General features: G+C 44.0%; 1 protein-coding gene across 4 annotated transcripts; it reads right to left on the bottom strand.

Annotated features, from left to right (window-relative positions):
* Positions 1-1,053: 1,053 nt before the first annotated feature.
* On the bottom strand, positions 1,054-26,161 carry LOC101233381 (uncharacterized). 4 transcript variants are annotated; one of them, XM_072937033.1, is made up of 7 exons: positions 25,889-26,161; positions 21,708-21,862; positions 5,923-6,051; positions 4,935-5,243; positions 4,419-4,577; positions 3,543-3,662; positions 1,054-2,412 (listed from the first exon to the last, which is right to left on the bottom strand). In XM_072937033.1, the coding sequence occupies exons 3-7, from the start codon at positions 5,984-5,986 to the stop codon at positions 2,360-2,362; spliced, it is 705 nt and encodes a 234-aa protein (XP_072793134.1). In that variant the 5' UTR covers positions 5,987-6,051; positions 21,708-21,862; positions 25,889-26,161; the 3' UTR covers positions 1,054-2,359. The 4 variants fall into 4 exon arrangements, 2 of the variants coding, with proteins under 2 accessions (XP_072793134.1, XP_030142921.4); XR_004369462.3 differs by lacking the exons at positions 21,708-21,862; positions 25,889-26,161 and adding an exon at positions 10,684-11,033 and having other exon boundaries at positions 3,543-3,759; XR_012058590.1 differs by lacking the exons at positions 3,543-3,662; positions 21,708-21,862; positions 25,889-26,161 and adding exons at positions 3,663-3,759; positions 10,684-11,032.
* Positions 26,162-27,344: the final 1,183 nt, after the last annotated feature.

Raw genomic sequence — 27,344 nt, 5'->3', positions numbered from 1 at the left:
AGATATCCTCTGACATGCAGATAAGGGAGAAAATACCAGTGCCACTCCCTGTCACAGCAGGCACAGAGGGCTGTGACAGTGACAGCAGTCACACAGCCCCAGTCCGAGGTACCCAGCACACAACACCCCTCGTAGGACACAACAGCCCTTTGCCCCCATGAATCCACACCAACCCTTTTCCTTGGGCATCCTCTGCTGGTCCTGGCTCTTCACTGCAAGTGGTCTCAAAGGACAGCCAGAAACTGGGGAAAGGAAGTGCACAGCACCCCGTTTGTGAGCTGAACCCCTGCTTTTGCAGAACAAGGAGGGAGCCCTGTGCATGTCTCCCATCTCAGGGATCTCCCTATGGAAGCTGGAAGTGCCTGTGCAGGTGCTGGCACAGCTTTCTGCATCTTTGGCTGCTCTGAGCAAGAGCAGTCCCTTGGCAGCTGTGAGGTACTCAGCAGGAACCTCTGAAGTTACTAGCAAAGACTCCAAATATTTCATGGAAACAGTGATAGTTATTTAATAACTCTACATCTTTGCCAAATGGACCACTGAGATAAAGAGTTGCCCAGCAATTAAATGTTCATTTTCTGAAGCACAGAGCAAGTTACACTGATGGAGTCTCCCTCCCAAGCACTGATAGATGTTCTCTTGACTGTTCACTTGCTTCACGCAAAAAATAAGAAATTAAATTGAAATTGTAATATCAGAGCTCCTCTTGGTCTGAGCATATCAAAGAAGGTTTCAAAACCAACTCCTCCACCAACAGAACTGCTCTGCAAGCCTGGACCTCAGTCTCCCCATGCTGGACATGTCATTTCTTGGCTGCTCTGGCACCAGTGACCCGAGCAGCTCAGCACCTTCCCAAGCTTCAAAGGCCTTGGCAAAAAAAGTGGCTGCTGTCACTGACACAGAAAATATAGTTCTCTCTGAAGATTCCCAGGAAAATCCTATTAGTTCTCAAAATAAAAGCTGCAGTCAACTCAGCCTGATAACTGGAGCTGGTGTCAGATCTAAATCAGGAAGGCAAAGGTAAGGAAAAGTGGCAGAGAATAGAAGAAAACACACTTTTTTATATATATATAAAAGCATTTAATAACATCAGAAATTGGATAATACAGATTCTCTGAAAGAGGATTGCAGAAGGTGTAAGTCCAGGCTACCCTGAGAAATAAAGGTATACAAATGTATAATGAGACCCTTAGAGCTCTCCAGTGACCCCAATATCCCAAGAAACTGGGCAAGAAGCACTTGTGCAATGAATAGCAAGGAGGAGAAGGATCAAATGGGAAACACCCGTTCCAAGTGTTGGAGATCTCTGAAAACATCACCAGCAAGGGGATCAGTAAAATCCAGATTTGATATTAAGCACCAGCACAACAGAGTTTGTTCCAAGGTTCACTCTGCTACTGACTGGATGGTTAAGGCACACTGAGGAAAAAAACAGCTACAAACAAAATCCAGTCAAAGCAGAAATGAGCCAAGAGCTGTCCCTGTGTGTGCTTGTGTTTAGCTGTGTGACAAAAGGACAGTGATTTAGCAAACATTCCCATTGTTTTAGAAATTTGCTTCTCCCCTTGTGCTGCCACTGATTTTTGATCTAAATCAGATCCAATGCAAAAGCTGAGGATTTATTAGAATCAAGTGGGAATGGGGAATGATTTAAGGATACCAAAGGGGCTGTACTCATCTCACGTTGTCTAAACTGGCTAATTTGTCAGGAAGATGGATGCCAGAGTTCTGTCCAGCCTGGGGGGAGACCAAGGCCTCTGTGACCCAATGCCATTCCTGAGGGAGCTGGACACAACCTCCCACCCAGCCCTGCACAGGAACAAACATTCAGACTCAGTCTGCAGGTGGGGGAAAAACCAAATATCTCATCCCAGCTTTTCCAGTTCAACCTACCAGCCAGCTGATGGTGGAAAAGCTTTGGTGAATGCAGAGATGACCTGAGAATTAAAACAATACAGGCACCTGGGTGCTGCTGTGGCACTCCAAAGTGAAAGGCGTGCAGAGGGCTTGGGAAGTGCTCCAGAGCTGTTCCCACTTTGTCACAGAGAGAATTCAGCTGCTTTCAGCCTGTGCTGCTGTCAGCCCCACAGCCTGGGGTGCCTGCTTTCTGCAGCCAAGCAGCAGGAGAGGATGGGGGTACTGGTGCTGCCTGTGCTGCTCACAAAGGCCTGGAGCTGGACCAGAGTCATCGTGCTCAGGGAAGGTGTGGATGTGGTGAAGCTACATTTGTGAAAACAAATATTTGGGAATGCTACAGCAGGAGTGCTCATGGAAAATCAGTCTGTGTTCTGCTGGTCGCTGTGCATCGTGAGAGAGGAGGAGGGTGCTGCTGGCAGAGAAGTTTTCTCCCTTGACATGGTTATCATGAATGTGTGAGGTTTTCTCTGTCAGAAGACTGTCTGTCTTGCTTAAAAGCTGCAGAATTGAAAAAAAAAAAAAAAAATCTGTGAGGCCACCAAAGAAACTGGTAGATTCTAGTTAGAATTATGAACAAAATGCATGTATTTTTGAAGTCCTCCAGGCACCTCCCCTCTCCCATCTTCTACTGGGCCACCCCTTGCTCCACAAAGGGGGCAGCTTCAAGGCTCTGTTGTGACCCTGCCTTGGTGCTGTGACCCATCAACTTCTGCCTTAGAGAGGCTCTAGGACAGACCTGAGACATCACTGGACATTGCACCCCAGGGCAGGACCTCAGGGCAGTCATTAATGGTAAAATTTTACCCCTCACACTGATATATCCATTAATCTATTGATGGAACAACATTGAGACTGGTTTTGTGCTGCCTTTGCTGGGCTGTGCACGCACTTGTGCAACTCCTCCTGAAACAAATTCAGACTTGGATATTTAATCCTCTGGCTCTCAGAAAGAAAAAAGCAGCATCAGGGGATGGACTAGGAACAGGAAAGGAGGCTCAGCCTCAGGCATACACAAGGTGCTAAAAACACTGGAGCCAAGAGGACAGAGGATGGAGGGGAAAAGCCATTATGGCAGGTTCAGAAGTGTCCACAGAGCCCATCCCACTTCTCTCCTTTCATATTGGTTTGCAAAACAAACTCCCCTCCTGGATGCATTTAGGAAATACTTGTTCTTAAATTAAAGCTGGCTCTGGAGTGGGCAGGGCTGGGAGAGGGAAGCACTCTCCTGAAGGCCCTCTCAGCCCATGCCTGGATGTCCTGGCTGGGACACATCCCTGCCAGGGAAACTGCACAGCAATGCTGCAGCCTGGGACTGCTCCAAGGAGCAGGATCCCACGGAGGGAAGGCTGAACCCTGTGACTCCATGGCCCTGCCAGTGCTTCCCTCTTGTTTCAGGAAGAAGCAGTGAGGAAATTCCTTCTGTGCTTATTTTTCACAACAAAGCCACCGGATGGGCACTGTCACGGCGGCCACAGGAGGAGAGTTCATCCCAGCTGTCAGCCCAGTGAACATCATTAAAAACTGCAGGAACAACACATTGGAGATGACATCCAGGAGGAAAACCCTTTATGTTTTTCCCACTTCCAAGTGTGGGACCCACAGGCAGCACACAATTTGTCAGACTGTACCTTGGCGACGCCGCAGCCGCAAGAAGTAAAACATGGTGCCCCATCCTGCGCAAACCCCAGCAAACAGGAATGCCAACAAGATGCCAAGGCTGCTCTTGCTGGTGAGAAATTCAGGATTACCTGCAGAGTAGAAGAAAACAGAGCATCCAAGTGCAGCAAGCAGGAGGGTTAAGGCATGCGCTGCCTCGTAAGCACCACACAAAGGAACTGGCCCCATCTGATAGGGAGAGAAGGGACTGATGAATGAGAGAACAAAGAGCCTCTGGCTCATCATGTCCTACAGAAGATGGCATAATGCTCACTTTATCAACATTCAAAGCAATTTCTTGTCACCCCAGCACAACAGATACCCTTGGACATCAATCTTATCTGAAATGACCAACAACAAGTGGTGAGACCCATCCTTGATGAAGAGTTCAAATAAGGAAATACACTTTGAGTGGTTTTTAAAAACCTTTTTGTCCATGCCCTAAGGAAGATGACAGGGTTTCTACCATGAAAGAAATTTGAATTTATAAATGTCATCTTTAGTTGACAAATGTCCTCTTAGTCTGGAGGCAAAGTCTCATTTAGCACTTACAGATAAAGTCAATTCTTGGGAACTTGTTGCATACCCATCATGTCCCCGCTTCCCTCAGCATCTCTGTGTCTGTCACTATGTAATTGCAGGAACCTGAGCCTGTGGACATCTCTGTCCAGAACTGGCCATGTCCATTTGCCAAGGCAAGGTCTCTGAGACTGGTTGGCTGCAGCATGTGTGGATTCAAATTATGAGCGCACAGGACATCTCCTGCCCATGTAAAACTCTGTTCACATCTATCTGTCTGGAAAAAACCCTCTCAAAGCAAAAGGCAAAAAACACAAGCAGAGAATAACCTAGATTTTCCTCATCAGGAATGGCAATTGGCAGTGATGTGGGTTTTGGATGTGACTTTTGAATGTAGCACTTCAGGTGAGAGTTGTGATTCCAGGCAACTGCTTCTGCTTCACAGCAAACATTCTTCTCCTCAGTATTGATGTTACCTCCTCCATTTCCTGAGAAAGATGAAATGTAAAAATTTTTGATTATAAATATGAATCATGTAAAAGATCTTCAGTGAAGGGCTAAAGATGTTAAAGAGGTTAATAGATTTAAAAAGTGTATAATGTTGCACAAAATGTTGGAGATTGCTATGATTGCTACGAGTTGGAGATGTTTCATTCCTGAACAGTCCAAATCAATCATTGTCATTAGATTTCCCTCTCACAAAGCTGATGAGGTGTTCTGGGGATCAAGAGTGGAAATGTTTGAAGAAGGTAGGAAGGTTTTCACATGCAGTTAAGAATAACAACACATCTGTAAAGAGCTTATGTTTTGCATCAGTTAATAACCAGGTTCCTAGCACATCATACCTCCAGAATTCAGGTTGCCACACCAGATTTTTGGTTGACCACTTTCGTCTGAGTAGAGGCCATACATTCCTTGAGGAGAGGAATCTGCATGCTCAAAGCAAACAGTGATGTGTGATTTGTTGTTCACCAACTCAACTGGGACATCTGAAATAGTATTTCTCTTGTTTTGTATTTCGGCAATTCTTGTAAAGTTTTTTAAATCGTTTTGGTCTTTCTTGCATGTGCAGTATTTATAGTCCTTGCAGTAGTAGATTGTCGTAATTCTGCCTTGTGTCCTGTTAGCAGGGCCAGCACTGGACATGGCAATATCTAAATCAGAAAAAAAAGAAAAACAAAGAAAAAAAACTTCCACCGGTTTTCTCCCTGGATGTTTAGTGCTTGAGAACAAGATGGGTCTTGGTGGACAAGCTTAGTCATGGCTTTGGAGACATTGTCTGCCAAAGGGCAAATTTTATACAGTATTGGGGCCAGTTCCCAGGATAATTTTTGGGGTTAAACATTTGGATAACATGATAGAATTCCCCCCCTACTTCCACTGTGTTTTTAACGGACAGCCTGTGAGGTGAGTTGAAGATGTTTCTCCTGCTGAGCTCACCTGTTCTTGTCCTCTTTCCTTCTGAAATTCCTTGGCACAATCCCACGAGTTGTTCCTCCAACACACTGCCAGCTCCCAGGACCACTGAAGCTCAGAGCTGAGCTGCCACACTGCCCAGTCTGGGTGCAGTGTCCCAGGTTTCCTCCCTCAGACCCTCTCAGGAAAGAGTCAGTCCTTTGGGACATCAGACAGACCCAAACTGTCACCCCTCCCAAAAGAGGAGATTGTGACAGGTCAGACACATCAACCTTCACCTCCTTCATTTCTTTTCTCACCTTAGAGGCTTTGTGGTCTTGCTTTTAACTGGGCACAGCTGAGTTTCTCCTAACATTTCAGAGGTTTTGGCCTATGGAAGTGCAGGGGAAAGCACTGAGGTCAAACACAGAGACTCACTTGGACGGGGAGCAGCAAGAGCCAGGAGCAGGAAACCCAAGTGCAGGAGATGGGGAGAGTCCATGGGGCTGCCCAGATCCTCCCAGATCCTCCACAGTGCCAGGGCAGGCTTCTCCCTCAGTCTTCTCCCTGTGGGGAATTAAAGGCAGTGCTTAGCACCCAGTGCCTCCGTTCTCTTTGTCCAGACAAAAAGATAACAGCTCACGGAACAAATGCTGTGGGAATCCAGGGCTTCCCTCTGGCTGCCCTGGCTGCCCTGGGACCCTGGCAGGGGTCAGGAACCCCCTGGACAGAGCCCCCAGAGACACTGTCTGTGATCTCTGTCCATGGAAAGAATTTTCAATCTTACAGGATGAATTACAAGCTTTGAGTGTTTGATATGAGTAATAATTAAGTGTGACACGGGTGCAAAAGTAAAATTTTAGGATTCTAGGTTAGGGGTCCAAAGGGGACAAGATGGAGGAAATTGGGTGTGCCTTGTCCTTTTTCTCCTTCTTCATGCCCTCCGTGTTTCACTGTGGTGTTGGCATTTTTCTGTTGGTTTAGGCTGGGGACACACTGTCCAACGTAGGTGACAGATATTGGCACGTTATTGTAAATCCAGCACAGGTAGTTTGTGGTATTTAATGTTTGTACCATCCCACTGAGGGCAGAGCCCCACACGCTGCCCTGCAGGACAGAGCTGCGGCAGGGCAGCAGAACATGTTAGAGATAAACAGAATAAACAACATTGAAACCAGCACAGACCAATTATGGCTTCTGCTTTGGCAATGGGGCTGACAGACAGAGACTTTCTACAATCTCGGAATCATCAGTACCCACAGATTCCGACAAAATACCAGGCAGCTGCTTCCAGCCCAGGTCCTGGGATGGCAGCAAGGCAGAGGAACCCTCACACTGCTCACAGAGCTGCTTCTGCACTCTGCAAGGGCCAAACTCACAGCCCTTTGCACCTCTGGCTGATCTACAGCAGCAGGAGACACGAGGTCCTTCTGCAGGGAGAGGGAAATCCTTCCTGAGCCTGCTGGGCAGGGGGCTCCGTGTCCACGTGTTCCTCCAGGCAGTGACCCTGCACACACCCCTCAGCAGGAGCAGCAAATAACAGCTTGATTTGCTGTCAAATTTTCCAAAGTTGAGTTTCCAAGTTCCAAAGTTTTCTCCAGTTTTCCAAAACACACCAGAAAATTAAGATGGATATGCTGAATATCCATCCATAAGATGGATTATGTTGAATGAATGTTTCACTTGGCCCAAGATGAAATATTTACTGTCAAATCGAATTATATTTTTAGTTTAGGAGATCTGATGGGAAATATCTGTTCATGTCAAATGAACGAACAAACAAACAACAACTTGGCATTTTTTCTCAAAACATCCTTGGATTTAGCGAGAAGTTATTTTTCATTTAAATAAAATTGTCACGACTTTGTGATGTATGCTTTATGTATGTATGATGATGTAAAATACTTGCCAAATAAGAAAAAAATTATAGAAAATTCACCTAACTTTACTCAGCAGAGTAGCTCTGGAAAATACAAACTGCTTTCTTCCCTTTTTTTCCTTTCAAAAAGGAGCTTTTCATCAAAAGCTTTCATTAAAACAACTTTTTTTTTCGCTGCCACTAGCTGAGGAGTACATTGAGGAATTTTCCAAATTAGTTATATGCTAATTCCTAATTATGCATTCAAGAGACGTTAATAAATGCTTATCTCTTATCTCTTATGGTCTGTGCTGATCTCGACCTGCTGAGACTTCTACCCCATTTCCCAGAAACAGGAGAGCCAGGAGAAACACAACCCAAGGACACACCCTCTTCCACCACCTCTGTGCACTTCATCCTGCTCACGTGGACAGTCCTGCAGGGATTTCCTCTGGTCCCACCAGGTGTCAACAACAATCTCCTCTCTTACATAAAAAATTCACACCTAAAAAATTCATCTGCCTCTTCCCATACATAAAAAATTCATCCTGTCTTTTTAATTATTTTTTTTCTGATCGTTCATATTTCACACATTACTTTATCTCATTCCCTGATTTGCATAGCACAGTTAACATTGCCTGGCCCTCCTGCCCTGCAGATAAGCAGAGTTCCAAGGGATTGACATCGATCTTGGAATCACAGAATCAGAAGTTTGGAAAAGACCCTCGAGTCCAGCTGTTAACACGGCACTGCCAAATCCACCACTTAGATCACGTCCCTCAGTGCCACCTCCTCTTGCCTTTTAAATGCCTCCAGAGGATTTGTACCCCAGGGAATGTTTGCTGCACAGAACAGCTGCAGCACATCTGGCAGAGTTGTTTGCCCAGAGGTTAAGATTTGGGTTTTGCCCAGTAGTTTTCAGTGTGAGGTCTGTATCTTGTATCCTCATTTATTTGGTCCTCTCTTGTGTAGTCTTCTCACCCCTCTCCTTATTCTGGTCAAAGACGTGTCCCTTCTTCTTCTCTCTGGTGACATTCCCTCCTTTTCCCCCTCTTCTTTTCAGTTTCATCCAGAACACCATCCAGCAAATCTCTGTTTGCCCCCCTGACCTGTCTTAAAATCTGGAGACTCTCCAGCTGTCTTGGCCAGCTTCTGACATCAATTTTAAACTTACTTCAATAAAACACTCAAATCTAAACTGAAACACATTCTTTGGACAGAAAATAGTTTCCATCCATTTTTTTTTGTTTTGTTTTTTCTCTTTTTTTTTTTTTTGCCTGTTTCCCTTTCTTTTTCAAAGTAATAGAAACTTTCACTTATCAGAGCTTCTGAAGTTTTCTGCAGAGCTGTAACAGAGTAAAGTCAGACCCTAAAAGCAGGTCAGGAACAAGCAGTAGGTGAATAAAGGAACAAACAGGAAGAGCTGGAGTTCCTTCATCAAACTTACACCCAGCTCCCCCCAGGGCAGACCTGACCCACAAACCAGCCCACCTGAGATCACCAGCAGGATTTGACAGGAAATCTGCAGTGCCCTAACAAGATCCTTTGGATTTGGTTTTGAAAGGATCTATTTGGGGAAACATCACTACCTGAAACTCTCAGGCTTTTCCTTATCCCCATAGCATCATAACAAACACAAAACAATGAAAAAACTCCAAGAGAAGGAGAAGGAGAAAATTCAATCTCCAATGCACTAATATAATTTTCAGCAGAGCAAAGGTTCTCTCTCCAAGTTAAAATCTGATGTCCCATGTTTCCTCCTACTCCAGCACAAGTGAAACCAGGTCACTGCCTTTCCAGTGTGTGTCCTCAGGCTTTCTGCCTCTGGCACAGTTCAGTGGGGACCCCCAAAGTGACCAAAGCAGAGTCCCCCCCACACCCCCAGGAGCCAGCAGAGCAGAGCTGCTGCCCCAGGGTTCACATATCCTCCCCTCTCCAAACAGCCATTAAGCACAGTCATGGACACACAAAATCCAGCTGTAAACACTGCCTTTTCTCACCTCTCTTCCAGCCACATACCCTGGCCTCGATAGCTTTAGGAGCAATTTAGTCTGTGGGTTTTATGGTCAGAACCAGCTTGGTGGAACAAGACACCAGAATTTCTAAAAGATGTATCTGGCACCCTAAGGGTCCCATGGGAAAGGCTCAAGTTGCAGTCAGTTTGGAGAAAATAGTACTATTGAAGGAAGCAAGGCAGCAACAGAATAAAACTCAAGGAACTTCAGAAGACCATACAGATTTTATTTTCGACTCTCTTTCCCAGAAAAGGAGAAGTATTTACATAAGAGAATTTTGGTATCACTTTCCTTATCACACTTCCCTCACGTTTCCTTATCATGGTTTGCTGTATACCACTAACAACAAACCATTGCAATAAAGACAAATAAAAAAACTAATACAAAATTATGTGAGGGGATAAAGCAGCTTTTTCCTTTGTGAGCATTTGGCTGCAGTTGGTATCTAAAGCTCCAAAAAGCTATTGCAGACAGAGCAATCAGCAGGACATTGTGGTTGAGCTGAGAAATCTCTGCAAAAAATCCTAAGTGTAAACCACACTTTGGCTTTCCTTCACCTGCTCTGAAACAAAATTTCTACAGCATTATAAAACCTTGGTAACATTTTTTTCCCCTGCCTGCAGTACATTAAGTAGAATGAAGTGTTTCACTGGTTTTACTTCTTCTATTTTAAAACCACTAATGCTTTGTGTTTTGGTTCTGTTTCGTTTCATTCTGAACCCCCAGAGCTGCCAGGCTGGATTGTTCATTAGTTAGGCTGGATGTGGGGAAATGCACAATCAGCTCCTTGAAAAGAAGAGCTACATGGATTTCTCCTGCAACCCTTCTGACAAATTCTTCCTTATTTGCAAACATGACAGGATGGAACTTTTGGAAAATAAGATATTAGCTAGACATTCTAAGGAGCTATGAGGAAAAAAAAAAAAGAATATTGATGGATATGGAAAAATTACTCAGGCGTTACATGAACAGGAAAATGCTGTTAATACATTTATTTTATTATTTCTGAGGTCACCCACACTTTTATATAAATGCACTAAGAGGAAGCTGTTGGATTTCCGAATTCCCACAATCAGTGTGAGTTCACACAGAGCTCTCTGGAAGTTGCCAGTCTGGGCTACAGATGTGGTATTATTTAGTTGCAAACATCACCAGCACCAGCAGCACATTTCTTCCCTGTGGAGAAAGTGTGCAGCACACTGAGAATTTCCCTCCTGCCACAGACATTTCAGTGCCTGTTTCTGAATGCCTACTGCGAAACAAGAAAGCAGGAATTTGTAAGAGAACAGGGTGGAAGGAAGGACCCTCAAAATAAGAAGACGGTACCTCAGAAGCTGTTTGTGTCCAAGGATGCCTTCATGTCTCTTCCCTTCTCCGAGTGCCCGTGCAACTTTTCCAGATCCCAAATCATTCAACTCCTCTTCCAGAGGAAATGAGAAGTCAATGGATCTCAGAGAAAAACCCATTTCACTGGCTCCTCCCATCATTTAATGCAACCTGGTGTCATGAGAAACTGCATTTTCACTTTCAGTTCAGAAGTACAGGCCAGCAGCGTCACAGAGCAATGCAAACCAGGTAAGTCTGTGCTGCTGTAAGTGTCAGAACTGCTGGAATTTTCAGGAAATGCTGGAATTTGCAGGAAATGCTGGAATTTGCAGGAACTTAGATCTCATAATAGCAATGCTTTCTCCCAGTCCACAGTTCGCTCTTTCACCACACCACTCTTTTATGGCACTTTGTCCTTATTGTTATGACGTGACACTCAACTCAGAAAGTTCAAACGAAGTTTCTGCTTGCAGATTTTGCTCTGGGATAAAAGGAGTGTTGCTGGAAGGATTCACGTGCTTGGTTTATGCTGAGCATTGCAGCACCTGTGCCCTTGTAGGGAGGCTGACCCTCAGGGAAACTCAGTTTCAGGGGTTTATTTAGCAGACATCATATAGAACTGATCAGCCTTCAATTTGATCAACCACACTGACCCTCCAGTGAATTTGGGCTGTGCTCTCACAGTCCCAGCTCAGGGCAGCAGCTGTGTGTTAAAAAGAATGCTCCAAAACTGGGACATTTGTCTGCCATTTCACTCTCGTGTTTCAGGCTCAGGACATTAATTTGGAGACATTTTCTCAAAGAGAAACCCAACCCACCTGTACAACAAACACAGCCAAAACCAAACAAGCCAACAACAAAACCCACAACAAAACTCCTTGTTTCCCTTATCCTGTGCCCTTGTTACCCTGCCCTGGCCCAGAAGGATCACCTTCACCATATATATAAGTTTTCTACATCTCTAGAGAAGTTGGGCTGAACTCTCAGCCAGGACTGCCTTAATATGTTGTAAAATGGGATGTGAATCACAACAAGGAAACAAGCTGCAGTTATGAAATGAAGCAGAAAAAACACAATTTGGGGGGTTTGGGGGTTCCCAGAAGATTGCTTGGTTTGAGGAATGCTAACAGCACTGAACCCTTCATTCAAAGCCAGCCAAACTAAATAGCAGCTGTTCTAGTGCAAGCTGGCACCACTGAAGATAGCAATATTCTGGGAATATTAGTCAAAATTTTAATTTTTCTTTTCTCTTGATTAATTTTCACAGAAAGGGTTAGGCTTCAAGAACAGGATTTGGTAATAGCAAACCACACAAGAGTTGTTTCTGATTCACCTCTTCCTTAGAGACACAGCATTGAGTTCCCCTGGCCCAGGCATAATGTGATTTTTCAGTGTTCCCTCTGAGGGATACCAAGTTCCTCAAACATCAACTTTCTGCAAGCATAGGGCAGAAATTCAGAAATTCAGTAACATAAACTGCCTAATTTAGAATTATCAGGAACAGGCAAAGATCATCAGTACCCAAAAACTGCTTGGAGAAGTTTTAGTTTTTACAGAGTTTGCACTGCATCCTTTGACTATAAACTGTGTGATAAATAGAAAAAATGTATTAGTAATTTATGTCTTCAGTAAGGAACTTCTCCTTGTTAATTAAATTGTATTTATATTTCAATAATCCCACAAACTCCACTCCTGAACAAGGCTTCATTTCAACTTCCAAGAGAGAGAATCTCCAACATGAACCTTCTCGTAAGGCCAAGGAATATTTTACTTTGTTCCATCCTGACAGCACAAAATCCCTTCTAGCTGAATCCAAAATTATTGGCCCAGAATACCAATGTTAACTTTAACCAGAATTTTACCCAGAAACTCAACATGATAAATTAACCAGAAGATATGAAAGTCAAATACTATGAACACAGAAGAACCTCAGTTTTTCTTAGCTATATGCATAATTACAAGAAGTGTTTTGGGCTTCTATTACTTTTTGTTTCAAGGAAATATAACATCTTGTTTCTCTTATTTCATGTTCTGGGAAATTAAAAGTAGTAATGCAGCATGGGGATCTTTCCTGGGTCTCAGCATTAACAGTCTTTGTCCCAATAGACTGTTGGCCTCAGTGTGCTTTGTCCTTGATTTTGGCTTCCAAATCTCACTTATCTCCACTTTCATGGAGTTGAGAAATTCCCCTGCTAATGAGGTACCTTAAGAAGATAAATAAGGTAATGCATGGCTGGAACATAAAAAGGAAAAGCCCAGTGTTTTATGACAGCTGTTGTAGGGTCATAAATGCTTTTATTGCCAAGCCACTCATCAATCAGGTGCCACAAGAAAAACCAAAGTTGTTTTCAGGCTTTGGTTAAAATGTTACCCTACAAAGCTGGGCATGCACATTCAGCTTTGCTCAGAAGTGTGAGAGGAGAGCCTACTGTGAAAAACCACGTCTCTTCTTTTGGCACCTATGAATTACTGCAGAGGAAATCAACAGTGTCCTAGACGGCAAGGCAAGTTGTATTCAATTGCCATCTTTTAGAGGTGTAGCAGTTATCTTCTCTCAGTTGGGCAGTTTTCTTTAACTCTTCCACAAACCAATCCTCTCTCAGGGGAGACATCTGCTGATAATGGGCTATTGAATGTCACTGCATGGCTGACAAGAACTAGAACATCCCATTGTGAGATGCTCCACCCAGAGGGAGGAGCCAGACGTTCCTACCTGGACATAATCTTGAGTTTCTGGACCACCAGCACAGCTTTTCCTGCACTGGATTTCCCAGAGGAACAGCTGCCTCTTCTACTGCAGGAAGACAGGATCACTGCTCCAACAGAACCACACCTGCCACTCCAGGTGGACTGCAGCCACAATTTCCAGCTGGACTGCTGCCAACACCCTGACCAACAGGGTGTCAGGTTGTGTTCTGACTCTGTCAGTGTTTTGATTCACTACATTGTTTATTTTATCTTTTTATTTTCTTCCCTAATAAAGAATTGTTATTTCTGCTCCCATATTTTTGCCTGAGAGCCTCCCTTAATTTCAAATTTATAACAATTTGGAGGGAGGGGGGGTCTAAATTTGTTTTTCCATTTCAGAGGAGGGTCCTGCCTTCCTTAACAGACACCTGTCTTTCCAAATCAAGGGAACAGCTACCCAAGATGCTGCAGGCAGAAAGAGCTTGTGCTAAGTCCCCATGGACACCTCATGAGGACATCTCCTCTTCCAGGAGCTGCCCTGGAGGCAGAAGAGTGCCCAAGGGCAGGAATGAGGAGATTAACTTCTTAACCCCAAGGACAGATGGACTGTAGACAATTTTGATCTTTTGCTTAGTGTAATAGAATATTTATAGTTGGAAAAGGTTTTGGAACCTTAAATCATTAAGGTGGATGGATGGATGGATGGATGGATGGATGGATGGATGGATGGATGGATGGATGGATGGATGGATGGATCCATGGATGAAGCAAATTAAGGTGATCTTGAACATCACAAGGCAACAAGGCCCAACCCAGCAGCTGCCCACCAAGCCTGTGCTGTGGCACATAGAGCAGTCCCTGCTGCCAGGACCTTGTACCAGGCCCAGCAGCTGTGTAGCCACCCAAAACTCCCTCATTTATTCACTGTAGGATGATCCAGTCACCTTCCCAAGTATTAAGCATCTTCTCTTATTATTATTTTTTTTTATTTAAGTGGTTGGGAGAGTTATTTTGAAGCCTGGCAAGAAGCTGCTCTCCCTACAAGATAAGATCATGAACTGTTTGTGCTTGTCGCCCGTTTAGAGCTGCAGATATTGGCTGAATCACCCTGAAACAGTAATCTAGCCTGGGGAGACAGCAAGTTGAATAAAGCACCTCTCTTCCTTCCACAGCTCACTTTTGGTTTTGTTTTTCCAAATTCCAATAGCAGAATTTGGAAAATTACTGTATGGAATCCAACTAACCATTGTCTTGCAAGAAATACACATCGGCAGCTTAAGTGTATGTGGCAATTCTCCAAAGCCTTTTCTTCAGCAAAACCTGGAAATGAGCTTCCTCTAAAAGGCAGTCATACCTAGAACACTCTCTTCCAAGAGTGCCAAACCAGAACTGTATCTGCTGTGGTGATCCTCTGACCTCAAAATGCTTTGAAGTCTTTTTAGGAGAAACAGCCCCCTTTTCCGAGCATTGGTGCACCCTCTGTGCATGTCCAAGGGAGCTGCTTTTGACTGCTATGGCACAGTCAGTACCCAACAGCATCCCAGAGAGCAGAATACACAGAAGCCGAAATCCAAAACCCCTCCAGTTTTGCAGAGATATACAACCTGAGATCTGCTGAGTTGTCAGAGCAGGTGCTAATAATGCCAAGGTTTTGGGTTTGATCCCAAATAGGCTATTCACTTAAGAGTCCCTTCCAACTCAGACTATTCTCTGATTCTGTGAACCAACAGTATTTTGGACAAAGAAGTTCCATTACAGTTCAAAACAAGGTTCAAAGCCTTCTGTGATGGGAAACGAAAACAATTTATCAGAATAAGTTGTTTACTTATCGTCTAATATCAAAGCCAGATGTTACATTTCCTTTAATAAAAGAAAATAATCAAAAAAGAGAAAGCTGTAAATTAAATTCAGGATGGAACCCATATTTTCTTTGATTATCTATGAAAAAAAACCCCATGTTGACCTTAAAAAAATCTTTGTTTCCCTAGAGCTAAAGAGAACATAAGGAAATTTCTATTCTCCTGAAATACCAGGTGTCTGAGCCCATGAGACAAAGCAAATAAGTTTGTTAGTGTTTGGTTTCCAAATCTCACCTGTATAACCTCCACTTTCATGTTTGGAAGGGACTCCCTTGCTATTCTGGTAGTCATTAAAACAGTGCATGGAGTAATTTATGGCTGACATATAAAGAGGGCCATAATTTTTTATGGCAATGAAGGCAGTATCACAAAAGTTATCTTTGTAATTCAAGGGATCAAATAATTCACTAGTCAAATACCTGTGTACCATCAGACAGCTGCTCACACAAGGAAGCTGTTGTCAGGCATGGTTTTCCCAGATGCACCAGGTGCAGTCCCCTGAGGTTTCTGCATCACCAGAGCAGAAATTTGGCTGCAGAGTTCAGGGCTTGTAGAGAATGCTCCAGCCAGCACCAGGACATTTGGCTGCCATTACTCAGGTGCCAGGCTCAGGACATCAGAAACAGAATGGTTGAGACCCCAGGTAATAATCACACTCAGAATTGAATTAACATCACTCCCCAGTACATTCTCACATCTACTTCCCCCACCTACCCTAAGCTTTACTGCAGGTACTGCCTCTTTCTAACATTCCTAGAGGTTTTGGCTCAGGTTTTCTACTTTCTACCCTATCCCCTTTCCTTTCAGGTCAAAAATCAGATGAGCATGACCCAAAGGCAGGTGGAGGAAGCTGTCTTCTGCAAATGGATGCTGGATAATTATAAACTTTCTAAGGTAGCTGTTTTTTCTTCTTAATCCAGGGTTGGGATTAAATGTGTGAGATGGAATTTCTTGTTTGGACTCAGATGTTTATTAGTTCTTATCCATGTTACAGTCTCACAAACCCTGAGTTCTACAGCACTTCACTCTAAAAAACTAAAAATGGAGCCCCCTCTCTCTCTCTACAAGGCCTTTGAAGGATAAACTGTCCAATTAGGGAATGACACCTCAATTATTTTTACATTTAACTTAATAACCAACCATCCATGGCTGCAATGGAGACTTTTTTATCCAATTACAAAAAACCACCCAAACCCATGGAGAAGAAGGTGAAGACGGTGGAGAAGAAGGTGAAGAAGAAGGAGCAGCCTCTGCCCTAAAACCTCCATCTTGCTTTATATATATTACTATATTCTAAACCCTTAAACTCTTAAGTTTTCCACACTGTGATATTACACACTTCTATTCTAACTCCACACCCACAATCCCAGTTCTATCATTCCATTTTGGAAGCTTCTCCACGGCCTCAGGTGAAATGCAGTGTTCTCTTGGGGGTCAGTGCCTGTCAGCACAGAAAGTCTGAAATTCTCTGCAGCATCCCATGGATAGGCAGAGCACACTGCATCCTCCCCCAGCCCCCTCCAGTCAGGGATTCCCACTGTGTGGCAGATGTGGTACCCAGGGTTTCTGACTGACAGACAAATGTCTAACCCTTCTCTAAGTTTCCTTTAAGTTTTAATGTATCATTTCCCTGCCCTTTCCCCTAACCTCTAGAAAAGCTGTGGTTTAACATCCTATAAACCCCTGTGGCATACTGAGATATACAGTGGGCTGTAAAACACCTCCTCAGCTGAAAAAAACTGGTGTTGTATTAAATTTCTCAGCTGCCAGCACTCTGACTTCTTTAGAACAACACAATGACATGCCTTGTCATGCATTAACTAATCATATACAGTCTTAAGCTCTGGCAAGGGAAATATAGGCTGAATATTATGAATTTTTTTTTTACAGAAAGGGTGATAAAGTGCCTGGGGAGAGGGTGAGTCCCCATCCCTGGGTGTGTTTAAAACAGACTGGATGTGGCACCTGGGTGCCAGGGTTTAGTTGAGGTGTTGGGGCTGGGTTGGACTCAGTGATCTTGAAGGTCTCTTCCAACCCAGTGATTCTGTGTGTGTGATCTTTAAAAAGAGTCCTCTGAGCAGCCCATAAAAGGAGACACAGCTTCTTTCAAAATAATCTTAAAGAAATTTGATATTTCCCTGGTCATCTTGTCCTAAGACACAGGGATGTGTAGAGGGGGCCTAATGGCCTCTGGGATAAGCTACTCCTACTTGCAGATTTGCCCTAGAGCCAGCAAATTCACAGGGGCTTATGCACTGGAGCCCAAAGCAGCCGTCCTGCAGTGCAGTCGGACAGAGAGGCAGCAAACCCACCTGTGATTTCATTGGAAATCACAAGGCCAAGGCCAGAACTGACACCATGCCAGGCAGAGATGGCACCAAGCTGCTGCTAAATGGCACTACTGGGGCATCCCAGCCCAGCCCTCTGACTCCCTCGGGGTCAAGGAGCTCCAGGAAAAAAAAACAATTTTCTCTATCTCTTCAAGCACTCCAGTTATTCATCTCAGTGTTTGTTTTCTGTTGCAAAATAAGCACGATTTTATCTTTGAGTTTATGGCTGCAGGGGAGATTTACAGCCTGCGTCATTGCCACATGATCTGACTGTGAGGACATATCTCTCTCCTGTGCCCAGCACCACGAGCTGTGTCTTGCCCACCCTGACTCACCCCTTTCCAATGCACCCTGCCCACTCAGTTCTATGATTTTATTTCCAAGCCCACCCTTGTTCCTACGTCTATGAGTCTGCTCACTCTGACAAGAGGAAAATTTAATTTCTCTACTTTTTCTTAGAGCCTGTGGCAGTCAATAGCCTAATTTGATAACGCCTTGGAAAAGTCACTACTGAGGAATATTTGCAATTAGCCTCATCCTCCTTCATCTATTTGATGTATTCTGAACTGCATAGACAAAGTGTAGTGCAAAGTACATGTTTTCTTTGCTTTACTACTGTCCCCTGACTGGCTGTGATACATGCAGACACGACAAAGCTGAACCCCAGCCAGCTAATACAGGAAAGATCTAAATACAAGTGGTTGCTGCCATGACCTGCCCAGCTCATAAAAACTGCTCTTGTAGTGATGTCTCACACATAAATGGCCTAGAAGTAATTTTTCAGTCTCTGGGAAAGTTAGGGTTGCACATTTGGGACCATAATTGAAAACATTTCAATAATTTGATCAGTTTGAAGTGAGTTACAAGCAGCTGTCTGGGAGAAACAGCAATGAGCAAATCCTTGCAGCTCTCCAAAGCACAGGTCTCTACAATGTGAGACAGGATGGGGCAGCTCTGAATGACTGATACTCCAATTTTAGATTTAGCTGCTTTCAGAATCTGGCTTCTGTAGGAGACTGGATCTCACAAAAGATTCACAGGTCTGAGAAAGTGCTGCAGTCCTTCCAACCCCAGCACAAAGGGATTCATTCACCTTCTGCCAGCTGAAAATAACTGCTCTTCTGCACATCCCTGCCCTGCCAGAGGCCAAGCAAACACAGTGCTGCCTGCAGCAGCAGGATGGGGTCTTCCTTTTGCAAGGGGAAATACTCAATTAAAGAAAAATGAGCTTTAAGCTGTCATGATTTCCCCATTTGTCTTTAATCAAACAGAGAACGTGACTCAGGAGAGGAACAGCAGCAACAGCTCTGCTGGCTCCCAGATTACATATTTTATTTTTATTCCCTTCCTCCAGTCCAGACCCTGGAAATAACCAGCTACAAGTTCCATTGGGGCCATTTATTGGACAGTGAAGCATTGGTAGACTGGGAAATTTGTATATTTACTTGTGGTTGTATGTCCTTTTTTTGAGTCTGCAACACCCAAGAGGCCTGCAAGCCTAAAGATCACCCAGCAGCACATCCCAGCCCACAGTAGGTCACTCAGTGGGATCTGGAGCATCCTGCCCTTCCTGTATTTCAGTTTATCCTCGGCTAAAGCAAAACCAGCTTTGGGATTTCGAGAGGAAAGCTACCATCAGGATACTTACTAAGTGCTCCAAACCTGCTCCTAGGTCAGTGTGCCTGACAGGTATTTCACTGCCTCCTCAGCCACCTTCTTTCTAGAAGACAAGCAACTTGCTCACATTCATGTCTCCATCCATAGGATGCAGATTCTATGGATTTGGGCATTCCTGTCTCAAAACAGAACCAAAGGAATTGTAGAGCATGTCCACTGATGGAGACACAAACAGTTGTGTTATTGCTCTAAAGCAAAGAGCACAACTGGAAACTCAAAAGACGATGAATGACCCACCTGACGTGTTCCCTGGTATCTCAGGGCAGCTCAAATGCACTCTGAGGAATTTAAATTCAGGGGTTGCCCAGAGAATAACAAAATCCAAAATCCAAAAGGAGATATCTTTCCCAGCCACATCTGGTAAAATCTAGGGAGCAGATTGCTTGCTGAGGGGAGGGAGCACTGCTCAAATAGCAAACCAGGAAAACCAGCTCAAGACCCCATACAGAGTTTTAATCCTGTTGTCCCTGATATTCAGTCTTAGTCCCAGCACTACACACCTCCCAGCAACAGCTCAGAAACCAAAGCCACCTCCTCAGGATGTGTGAAATAAGTTGTTGAACCATTTCTCCCAACACAAAACCCAGGAGTTTTTATACCCCAACTCCCTTGCAGGTGTTCTACTGCAGGCTAGCAAAAAGCCAAGCGTGCTGCTCAGCAGCACCAAGCAAACCTGCCAGTGGGAATTAAAGTCTGCAAAATTAAGCAGGAGCAGTAGAAGGCAATCACAGCATCACAAACAGCAGAGGAGAAGTTTGCAAGACCTCATGAGGAGGATCCAGACTGTTCACATGCTACAGTCTACTGCCCTGTGCAAAACCAAGAAGAATATTCACAGATAGTCAGGGAAGAGGGAAAAGAAATTAACAGTGGAAAGTTAACTCCTTCAGTATTCTTCCTTGTATTATTCAGGCTTTGCATGTAACTCTACTGTCCTTAATTTGGCCATTTATAACAAGGTCGATTGATGATGTGGATATTGTTCTCAGAGGAAATTATTTCAGCTCTGGCAGGAGAAACCAGGGAATTTACATCTATATCCTATCTCACATGAGTTTTGTGACACAGGGGACTTTCATACTGAGGTAAGATTAGTGCTTCTTGCTGGAAAGGAAGAACCAGTGTTTCAATTTTCTTATAAGTGTTCCAAAGGATAAATGTATATGGGGTTTAATGCTATTGACATCTGTCACCTTGACACCACTGGGCCTGTCTTGTTCTTTTACAGGCATCTGGAGATTTTGAACCCTTTTTCCTTCTCCAAAAGGAGAAGGCTGGTGACTTTATTATATTTCCTGCACACTGAGGAGATAGAAAGTGTTAACCTCACTGCAGCCCAAGGAGCACCCAACAATGCAGGGCATTTGTGGGCATTCTCTGCAGAGCAGTTCCCCTACAGACACTCTGCAGCAAGGCTCATTGGTTCCTGCTTGAGGCAAGGCAATAAAACCAAGAGGAAATTCCCTTTGCAGCTCTGTGTTTCCCTCTCTGCTGTGCTCACCCCCAGCCCTCCCTCCTGGACCATGATGCCGTTGAGGTCTCCATTCCAGCTATGGAGCAATTTCAGCTCAAGGTGTAAAAGGATCTTGCAGATGGCAACATCATTTCTGAAACATCAGTGGGTTTTTTGGTTTGCAACCAAGGACTTCCTTATGTGAGCATAGCTTCTCTTTCCCACCCAGCACAAAAATGACTTGAAGCTCTTTATCCAACAATTCTAGTTGTTCTAAACTGACTCTTTTGTACCAAAGTCTCACTCTTCCCTATGGCACAGTTTTATTAAATTTTCCAACTCCATTTGGTGTAACTGATGCTCTCTGAGGACTCATACCATTTCCTCCAGCACTGACTTGCAGTCTTCTCTAGAGGTGTTTTTCTTCCATGAGGCACAGCCAGATGCTGGCAGGCTACAGGCCAGTCCCACAGAATACTCATTTATTGATGCACCACAGATATTTCTCATTACTGCTAACGTTTTGCAGTTGAAGCCTTGTCAGTTGTGCAACACAGAAAAGATCTGTTTCAGAGAGAAACATGACTTCAGGTACTACAACCCTGGCAACTCACAGCTTTGTTAATCCCCAAGACTGCTTATCCAGCAGGGACTGTACAAACTAAATTGGGGGACAATGAAGCCTTTCACGTTTTCATTCCCCTTTAGAAATAGGCATAGATATACAGCAGTCTTTACTGAGTTTTTTCCTTCTATTAACAAGGCAGTAAATTCATTATCCAGATGTAAAGGCACAAACAGGAAGGGAGTTTTGTCTTATGGGAAATGAATTGAGGAAGTCTGGTCAATTAACTCAGTGTCTGACCACCACAGCAGTGAACTCACAATCAACTCTTGTGATTGTGAAATCATGTGCCAAAAATTGCTCAGTGCTACCTGCAAATATCATGGAATCCCAAAATCGTTTCAGTTGGAAAAGACCTGGATCACTGAGTCCAACCTGTGCCCAATGCCAACCTTGTCACCGAGCCCAGAGCAATTTCTTGGACACCTCCAGGGATGGGACTCCACCACCTCCCAAAGCCTGACAATCCTTTCAATGACAAAATTCTTCCAGACGTCCAAATTAAACATTCCTTGGTACAGCTTGAGGCCATTTCCTCATGTTCTGTCTGAAAAATGAAAACATCAGAAAGTGTTAGGAAGGAATCACAGATCAGAACAACTAAAGCCACAGCATGTCCACATGCCATTAGCTCATACTCCAATAATATAAACTAGATCTGAAAAATACACAAATGTGGGAGCAGGGCAATGTGGGAAATACGGTCTGCAGGGGCAGAGGAACAAAACAGATGTGAAAGAGATGGCCATGAAGATGTAAATGACCCTGAGAAACATGGAATGTCACCTCCCCTGTCCTTGCAGGACAAGAAAGTGGGGTTCACAAAAGCCATCACTGTGGTCTGTGCTTAGAACCATTGAGAGAAGGGTTTTTTCTACAGGACAAGGTGCCAGCCCAGAAACTCTCAGTGAGACATCTGGGATTAGACAGATCCATGGCAGGAAGGTGCAGCATCCAGGGCTCTTCAGCACTGATGTGAACTCCAGCTCAGGGAGTCCCCAGCACCTTCCTGCTCAGCAGGTCCATCCCAAGGGACCACCAGCTACTTGCAAGTCACTGTCATCCTTAGAGATGGGATGTTGGGATCCAGCCCAGGCCAGCAGAGCTGGTTTGCCCTCCACAAGTGTCAGGATGTTCTCTGCCTCTGAATATACAGAAGAATAAGGGTCTGGAGTTGTAACTTTGTTCCTTTTTCTGCTCAGAAGAGCATGAGGGAAAGTGGATGAAGCAGGTGCTGAATCCAAACAGCTCTGAGTTTCTAAAGGATTATGGATGGAACAGAATGGGGTTAGCCAAAAGGCAGTGTATTTGTATTTTTCCATCCATAAACATATGTAAAAGTAATTGCTAAATTAAAAATATTTGTGAAACATCCAAATCACATGCAGAGTAAATTTATTTCAACACAACACTGGTGCAAATCCAGATCACTGGAACTTGTAACACAAAACTGCAGCAAAACACTGGCAAGAGACATTCAGTCAGGAGCTGCATCAGAACCTCACACCCACAATTCTTTTAGATTAATTGCCAGAAAGTTTATGAGTTTTTCTATCAGACCATGCTCAGGGTTTCTTTACACCATCCCTTCCATTTGCACAACTCTGACTTGGTGCACACATTCCCAAACAAGATCTGCTTTTACACAGATGCTCCAAGGAATGAAATAATTTCATAACAAGACATTCTCCTCCTTCTCTGTGCTAAAATACTGCCCTACTCCACCAGGAATGATACCAGTTTTTCTCACCAGTCCGTGACCTACTGTCCCTTGCAAAGGTAACCAAGCTTGTGAAGACCTGGAGGGATGGACAGTGGCACCAAGCACTGCTTCAGGTGATCAGGAAATCATCCCTTTGCAATAGCTGAGAACCAATCCAGAGGTGAGCACCACAAACTGGAGCACAACTGAAAAGAATTAAAGCTCCCAGGATGAAAAGCACTCAGTCTCAGCCATCAGCAACAGCTCAAACTGGCCCTTGCAACAAAGAAATATCATGGTTTTCTTTTGCTGAAAGATTTCTGGTTTTATTAAAAAATAATTATAATTTTAAAATTTATAAAAGAATTAATTTAAAAGTTGAAATTTCCCCAGACTGGGGAAGAAAAAAAAAAAATCGAGCAGCTAAAAAACTCTATCAAGTCCAAAATGTTCAATGCCTGTTTTCAGGCACGTAGCTTCACCTGGGAGAGCTCTGGTCCCTGCTGAGGAAGATGATTGTTGTTCTAGCAATGAAATAGGAAACCCTTGGAATAGATGACATGATAGATAGATAGATAGATAGATAGATAGATAGATAGATAGATAGATAATAGATAAATAGATAGATAGATAGATAGATAGATAGATAGATAGATAGATGACATAACCTCAGCATCAACACAGCTTGTTGATGCCACTGATGTTAAAATAATAAAAGCAGAGAGAAATCAAACATGTTGACATAAAATAGTGAGAAAACATTTTTGACATGACGTGATAAGATCATAAAATTGCAAGTGAGAGTGCAGCTCCCTGAATCTTTAAGGGACACTTTTCTCTTGCTCTATTATGTCAGGAATTAGGCTGATTTCTCATAAAAAGCCTGGACCTTTCACCCTTCCACTACTGGAGCTCCAGAAGAGAAACTAGGGTAGAAGTTCCAGGGCTGGATCTGCTCCCAGTGGTTTCCCAGAGCCTGAGCCGGTAGATAAGAGGAATGAAGGGAAGAGGTTCTAGTGCAGGATGAAGCACCAAGCACAGCTGAGGGAGGAGTCACTGCTGTCCATCCAGAGCTGAGTTTCAGGTTTCTCTCATACATGTTTAGGGTATTCACCTTGTCTCCTCAATCTCCAGCATTTAACTCACACTTCTTAAAATTCCGTTTCCTTCTATTGTTCTGACTAATAGGCAGGCAATAGCTCTACAAGGATGTTTATTTTCAGGGAGTACAAAATAATCTGGAGTTACCATCCTGCGGCAGAATAATGATATATCCTCAAAAAAACTTCTGCTTCAAGTATTTTGTTTATTATTTTAAAACTATTTTTAGTTATGTTTTAGCTTGTTTTAGCTATGTTAAAACAAAATCCTGCTCTAAAAGAAAAACTCATTAACAAGCCTAACAGCACATGCACTGAAGCTTTTTCAATCTGAAAGGTCGACTTCTAAAAGCAATCCCCAATGTGGGCATCTCTGCCCCAGAATTACAGTTGTAATTACAGCAGAGCCAGAAGATTTAAAAACCTTGCATGTGCCAGATCCCCAGAGGGGTCCAGGCCTGGTGTCACTGTCACACAGAGAAAGGCTGAGCTTGGGGCTCTCAACAAACCACAGAGGGAGGGTAGTGGAGATGGGGCTGCTCCAAAAAGCCCTGGAAAGAGCTCCACCAACAGATCCCAGCTTATCAGGCAGACCTGAGACATGATAAGTGCTTTGGAAAATATTTGGGATCTTTAATTGGCTCAGATCCTACAGAGAATCTCAGGATTGTGTCACATCTGTCAGCAGCTTCCCTCTGGGAAAATGGATCAATGACCACACCTACTTTAGGAGCCATTACAAGAGCAATTACTTCCTTTGCTTCTTACGTTGTAAACTTGGAAATGATACCAATTATCTTTATCAATTTTTGGCAGAGCTGATGCAAATGGACTCAGGTCATGGTCAGTGACACACAGCCACAGTCACCACCACAGATAATAGTTGAAATAATGGGTCTATTTCCTATATTTAGAGTTTTTAAAATATGTCAAGAGTTTTTTGCCCCTGGAGCAAAAATCTTACAGACCACCCATCAAATCCATCTCTGTCCAATTTAGAGTCACTTTAGGGTGAAACACCCCTAGCAGCAGGTGCACAGGAGATCCTTGGAGAACTCTGTGCTTGCTCCCACTTGCAGGTTATTTTTTAGTGCTGCTCTCTGACAGCTGCTTTCCTGCAAGCCTGGAGAAGCCTGGAGGACAAAGCATCAAACTCCATTAGTGTAGGATCTGGTTTGGGCTTTTTTTTAATGATTAAAATATGGTCTCTTTTCTCACAGAAAACAATAAACTGGAGCAAACTCAGTGCACACCTGTGTCCAGGCACGTGCCCACTGGCATGGCTGGCTCTGTGTCACAGCTGGCACAGACAGGGAATGAGGTTCCCTGGGGTGCCAGAGGAGCCATGCAGAGCTGCTGGGCACCCCTACCTGCCAAATGCATGCCTGGTGCTCTGCCACCTCACAGAGATCATTTATTGGTCACAGAGCCTTGGCAGAGTCAGGACATGCATATTCCCAGGGGCTAGCAAGAGAATAAATCCACATATTTCAAAGATCTTAGCAAATTAGAACCATCTGCAGCCTTACAGTGCCTTCAGAGCCCGAGCATCGCAGCCTGTGGGTCTGAGTTTCTCATCCTGGCAGGAAACAATGCTTCTTCTGAGCCCAGATTAGCACCAGAAGGTGTCATTGTCACCAGTGTGGAGCAGACTCTCCTGCAGGACCAGCAGAATGCCCGTGGCTTTTGGGTACCCTCACCCCCAGCCAGCCCACAGGAATAATTTACTCACAAAGTAGGTAAATTATTGTTTTTTACTCACTTTACTCACCTGTCAGATTTGCCCTGGTGATTGACAACATGAGGTGACAAAAGGAAAAGGAAAAGCAAAGCAGGTAAGTCCATCCAGCTGAGAAAAACAGGAGCCACATTCTGCTGTTTCTGTTTTCTCACTTACTTCTTTTTTTCTAGAACAAAATTAAGCAGACAAATGCCTGTTTCCTGCAGAGTAAGAGAATATAACTCATAAAAAACAACATCAACTTTCATCAAGAGCCTAGGGTGTCTGTACAATGCCTGACATTCCCAGAGAGAGTCTGTAAATTGATTGTTTTAGAGAAAGGAAAAGCAAAGCTTGTGTTTTCCTTCCCAGGGATCTAGTGACCTTCACAGTGTTTTTGTCACAAGAGGAGTTTCTTTAATGGAAACAGAAGCAGCAACACTTCAAAAACTGAGAAACAAGTTAACCAAAGGACTGAAATAAAACCTCCCATCTGTGGGACATCATGACCAAGTACCCAGATAGGATCATACCTATTCTTTGTAGAGACAGCCCAGAGCCCAAGAATCACAACATGCTCATGTCCCAGGTCCAAACACCAAATCCAGGCAGAGCAGAAGCAAAGCTCTGGCTTTGAACTTCAACCATCACTGGAAACACACTTTCAAACCCTCCCCCTACTATTTTTCTCCACCCCAAGCCATCAGGGCTGCTCCAGCTCCTTCCCAAAGCCAGGCAGCATCTCCCAAGCCATGGTAGCTGCAATGTACAGACCAAAATTCCATAGAATATTTGTAGCGGATTGATTTACAAAAATATCTAAAGTGATCAACTCTTGGAAGTGAAAACTCACCAGGTTTGTTATTAATCAAAAGGTCAAGCTCAGTTATGAAATCTTAATTATTCGGGAATAAGCAAACTCTTTAGGTTTTGCCCTTTTAGCATTATTTTAGCCATGCTACTTGAATTCCTGTGCAATTATAAACCACATTTTGTCAATAGCGGATAGATTCAGGTCATTAAGTTTTCATTTGACAGCACAGACTTATTCACAATAGCCAAGCACAGGAGAGGAAAATCCAGAGGCATCCTCAGCTACTGATCTGAGTTTGGCCCAGTGACTGGGGTAGAAGCAGCCCTTCGCTGGCCTGCCACTCCCTGCAGAGCAGGACTGGGATTTTGCATGCTCTCCTGGAGGAGATAAAAAGCTCCTGTGCCAGTCCCAGCAGCAGCCACTTGATGGCCATCCTGCTCTGCAGCAGAGGGACACCGGGGACAGGGCAGGGCTGGGGCTGGGGACCTGCCAGGGACCCCTGAGCTGAGCAGCCGGGAGCAGAGGGGTCCCCTGACACCCCCGAGCAGCTGCCCTCACCTGGGTGCTATGAGCCAGAGATTTGAGATCACCTTAAAAATCACTGGCAAGGCTCTGAGCTAAAGTCAGATTATTTAATAATAAGTGACAAAGCATGACAACTCTACTACTTATAGGACAGCTGAGGCACAGCAA

The sequence above is a fragment of the Taeniopygia guttata genome, chromosome 18 (assembly GCF_048771995.1).
Source record: "Taeniopygia guttata chromosome 18, bTaeGut7.mat, whole genome shotgun sequence".
NCBI lineage: Eukaryota > Metazoa > Chordata > Aves > Passeriformes > Estrildidae > Taeniopygia > Taeniopygia guttata.
Note: the sequence above shows the minus strand (reverse complement) of the source record. Positions and strands in the feature narration are given on the sequence as shown.

Excerpts from the sequence above, each read along its gene's own strand:
- LOC101233381 (XM_072937033.1), bottom strand. The coding sequence starts at position 5,986 with ATGGACTCTCCCCATCTCCTGCACTTGGGTTTCCTGCTCCTGGCTCTT. Across the intron at positions 3,663-4,418 it reads TCCTGATGAGGAAAATCTAG|GTAATCCTGAATTTCTCACC; the intron begins GTTATTCTCTGC and ends TCTACTCTGCAG. Across the intron at positions 2,413-3,542 it reads GCGGCTGCGGCGTCGCCAAG|CTTTTAAGCAAGACAGACAG; the intron begins GTACAGTCTGAC and ends TCAATTCTGCAG.